This window comes from Brachyhypopomus gauderio, chromosome 7 (genome assembly GCF_052324685.1).
Source record: "Brachyhypopomus gauderio isolate BG-103 chromosome 7, BGAUD_0.2, whole genome shotgun sequence".
NCBI classification, from domain to species: Eukaryota; Metazoa; Chordata; class Actinopteri; order Gymnotiformes; family Hypopomidae; genus Brachyhypopomus; species Brachyhypopomus gauderio.
Genome location: NC_135217.1, coordinates 9,021,219 through 9,025,413, shown reverse-complemented (window position 1 = coordinate 9,025,413; position 4,195 = coordinate 9,021,219). Strand labels below are relative to the sequence as shown.

General features: G+C 43.0%; 1 protein-coding gene across 1 annotated transcript; it reads left to right on the top strand.

Moving 5' to 3' along the window:
* The first annotated feature begins 2,538 nt into the window (after nucleotides 1-2,538).
* Nucleotides 2,539-3,970, top strand: LOC143518730 (myosin light polypeptide 6). Its single transcript, XM_077011461.1, has one exon. It carries the CDS (start codon nucleotides 2,612-2,614, stop codon nucleotides 3,230-3,232), a length of 621 nt encoding a protein of 206 aa, XP_076867576.1. The 5' UTR covers nucleotides 2,539-2,611; the 3' UTR covers nucleotides 3,233-3,970.
* Nucleotides 3,971-4,195: the final 225 nt, after the last annotated feature.

Below are 4,195 nucleotides of genomic sequence, written 5' to 3'. Positions count from 1 at the left end.
CTACCGAGGGCAAGAAACAATTCAGTATCCTCCACTCCCAATTCCTTTCGATTCTTTCGCAATAACAAGATGTTCATGTCTGAGTGAGACGCTGAAACAGTTTAATTTCATTGGCGTAGACCAGCGCTTGGGCTCCGTCACGTTTGCCCACTCTCTTGCGCTCGGTTCACATGGTCACGTTCTCGCTCTCGATGGAGCAAGTTGATTATGATTTCTTCCCACCCTGCGCGTTTTCCTTGTCATTGAGTGTCACAGTTGATTTGCTCGACTGCACATTGATTAACCTCTCTCTCCGAGTGGAGGAAAGATTTGTAAGGATAGAGAGTGGCTCTCAAAACGCTTCCATTAAGCTTCGTCAACACGTTCCAGCCGCACGCTGAATCATTTCCATGTGAACAAAGGGATGTGGGTATCTTTGTCAGCAAATGCATATTTATGAAGCCTTTAAGTTGAAGTGCCCAGCCTGAAGTCTTCCCAATTACAAATCTCATGAGCTGCTGGAATCCACCAGCTTCCACCAGATGGTTTATTCATAATAATTTATTTATGATAACATATACAACTTATGTGGATGGACGGCGTGTAAGACAGTCTAATGACTATAGTTGTGTTTTATAAGAATATACTCAAAGTTTTGACCATGCACTGACTCAGATTCTGATTACATGCTGATGGATTAACGGTGTAATCCACAGCACATTGGGCCTGTTCCAGCCCATCCACAGTGGGTGGACCTGCAAACGGATCCAGTGGGTGGATTACCTTCCAAGCAGATCTAATGGTTGGATTACATGACAAGATCATCCAATGAGCAGAATACAGATACAGCGTTTCCGTAACTGGTTTTGAAGAAATCCAATCACAGTACAAGACCACGGAAGCAGCCTGGCACACTCACGTGTGGGCATGCATAGCAGCCTCGTGAAGCACTTTTTCATTTACCATTGTATCATTCACATTCCTGTTAACATTACATGGGTAAAGTCCATTCAAAAGCAGCAATAAAATTCTGGATTATAGGATTTAAAATGGCTCTTCTCATCCTTTCAACAGGAAATCACGGCATTTCCTTCTCCACGGTTCCTTCCTTTCTACAGCTTATGAAAAAATAAATAAGTATTGCTTTCTTTTGTCTAGGGATTAGCGAGCTCATACTTTTGCCATGTCATTATTTAGTTTTACGTTACATGATCACGCACACGCTTGGTTTATCAAACTGACACCATCTGTGCCAGCACACCAACTCCTACCCCTGTGGAGACGGACAGGCAGGCCGCTCTGAAATGAACAGGTAGGCAAAGCCACAGTGCCCCCTTTGCATATGTTAAACCTCGATGGCTGTTATGGGGGTGCAGTGAGCCCCACTTCTGCTGTGCCTTTTATCATGATACACAATACACAGTGAAGGACCAGGCCCTCTTTTTATGTTTAAGTGTGATTATTATTTTTTTTTTTATGAAACATGATTGGCTCCTTTTTTGTTTTCTCCCCGGTTCAGACGGAACAAGTGGGGAGAATGAAGTGACTCATTGCCTAAATTAAAACAGACACAACTGAGACAGTTGGCCAATTACACTGCAGTGTATGCGCACGTGTGGCAGTCTGTCTGACTATATCGGTACGGCATGATGAAGAAAATGTTTGAAGCAGGTCTTCTAACATATACCTACAGCAATGCTGGAGTCCACCAGCATAAGCAACTTTACAGGTCTTTGTAGACTGAAGAAGCCAGACTGAAGAGAGGGTCTGCTTTTGGACAGGTGTCGGAGCTGAAATAGCTTTGCCATGGAAAAGGCCAGCTGTTCCGAGCCCTGTAACCAAACATTTATATCCAGTTCATCTCCTCAATCAGAGCTCAGTGATGGGTATGAGTGCATGCAGGAAACCTTATGACTGCGTAGCTTGGAGTGAAATCATCAAAAGTCTCATTGAAAAGTTAGAGATATGCAAGAAATAAAAAAAAATAATAAAAAAACATGACAACAAATCTACTGAGGAAAAGAGAATTTGGAAAGCTTGTCACAATTTCTATAAACCACAACTTTGCCTTTGGCTAAGTCATAAAAAATGCACAACTCAAAATAATTTCCATGAGATTGTTGGAAGAGCAGTTTCCCAGCAACCTTATTTTTAAACTAAATTAAACAGCTTTCTGTCTTTCTTTCCTTCATCTTGACACATGATGAGTTAAGTCTTTTAAGTGTGAGACCAAGGAATAAAGCCCTAAAAAAACAGCCATTTTATTTTACACACACACTTTTTTTTAGCAAGAAAATAAGGTACATTGCTTATAGGTGAGGCAGTCAAATAACATTAGCCTACCAGACTTTGGTCGAGCAGCTGCACTTTGGGAGGCCCTGTGTAAACTATCCATGATGGCAGCTGAACACAATAGCTCATTGTTGGCGCAGTGTCCAAGCAGGTCTATTTTGGATTTTTTCCTTTTATAGTGTGCCATAGGACAGTCCCGGGGGCTTGATCTCTTCCCCCCTGAGGTGAGATGATATAAAAGCTTTGGCAGACAATCACTGCCTTTGTGTGCTCTCAGCCTCCTCCGACTGACTGACCCCTCTCAGTGTTTGGGATCTCATCCCCCTGCTCCACGACACCCATGGCCCCCAAGAAAGTGGAAACCAAGAAGCCGGAGCCCAAGAAGCCGGAGCCCAAGAAAGAGGCCCCCGTGGCCGCTAAACCGGCCGCCCCCGCCAAGCCGGTGGTTCCCGAGGAGCCCGAGCCGCCCAAGGAGCCCCCGTTTGACCCAAAGAGCATCACCCTGGAGTTCACGGCCGACCAGATCGAGGAGTTCAGGGAGGCGTTCCAGCTGTTCGACCGGACGCCCAAGAACGAGATGAAGATCACGTACGCACAGTGCGGAGACGTGATGCGAGCCCTGGGGCAGAACCCCACAAACGCAGACGTGCTGAAGGTGCTGGGCAAGCCCCGGCCAGAGGACATGAACTCCAAGATGGTGGACTTTGACACCTTCCTGCCCATGTTCCAGCACATCTCCCGCTCCAAAGACAAGGGCAACTTTGAGGACTTCGTGGAGGGGCTGCGAGTCTTTGACAAGGAGGGCAACGGAACCATCATGGGGGCGGAGCTGAGGCACGTCCTGGCAACACTCGGAGAGAGGATGACCGAGGATGAAGTCGATCGGTTAATGGCGGGACAAGAGGACGCCAATGGATGCATCAACTATTCCTCCTTCATCAAGCATATTTTGTCTGGCTGATTTGGACACATAGCAACTGATGGAACAGTCAAGTAGACAATTACATTTAAGCCTTTACGTCTAAAATAAGGATGTATTAGGGATAAATCAGTGAAAATAACTTCTTAACTTTATTATGTTTACCATTACACATACAGTATATTACACATATATATCCCATCAGCCAAACTTATAGGCATATACCTAAATATGGCTACATTAGAAGACATAAGAAAAAGAAAAGGCTAGTAATTTGGTTTATTTTAAATGGACAGTTACTAGGGGCTATTTTTTGACCCTAGTATTGCGTACATGATTTGTAGATATTGCCTTTATTGAAATAACCATATTAAAATTATATGTGCAAGTGTTCAAACATAAATTAGATAACTGCATAAAGGCCATTTATCAAAGAAGAGAAAACAGCTGAACTGGTCATGTAGACTAAAATACACTGCTGTGTATTTAATGTCTTTTGCACAGAGAGAACCAGGCTCTGCATTGCTAAGATAGAATTTTTGTTTTGTTTTTTTTTTTCTTTTGTAACTGCAGATGACTGCAATGCACATGGTTTGGCCAAAAGGTCAGAAGGTCAGATTACAGCTCTGATCTGAAACACACCGGTCTACTCTATGAATTACAAAGCTATATCATTCACTCTGTATTTGCTGAATCTCAAGTTGAGCATGAAGTGGAACGTGTTTACACTTTGATAAAGAGGAAATGGTGATTCATGCTACTAAATATACATTGAAAGTTTTTCTTGTTTAAGAAGTTGTTCTTGTGCTCATCAACCAAACAAATCAATGAACAAACAACCAATACAACAAAATCATGCTAGTCAAACTAGTCTTTCCAATATTTAGAAAATGGCTTGGACAAATGTTTATGCTAAAAAAACTCATTACAGCCTCTCCAACTTGAAATTATGACTCTCTCTCTCACTCTTTTTAAACTCTTGTCTCAGTTGCTTATTGCAGCCCA

Bases quoted from the DNA above. Each gene is read 5' to 3' on its own strand.
- LOC143518730 (XM_077011461.1), top strand. From the start codon at position 2,612: ATGGCCCCCAAGAAAGTGGAAACCAAGAAGCCGGAGCCCAAGAAGCCG.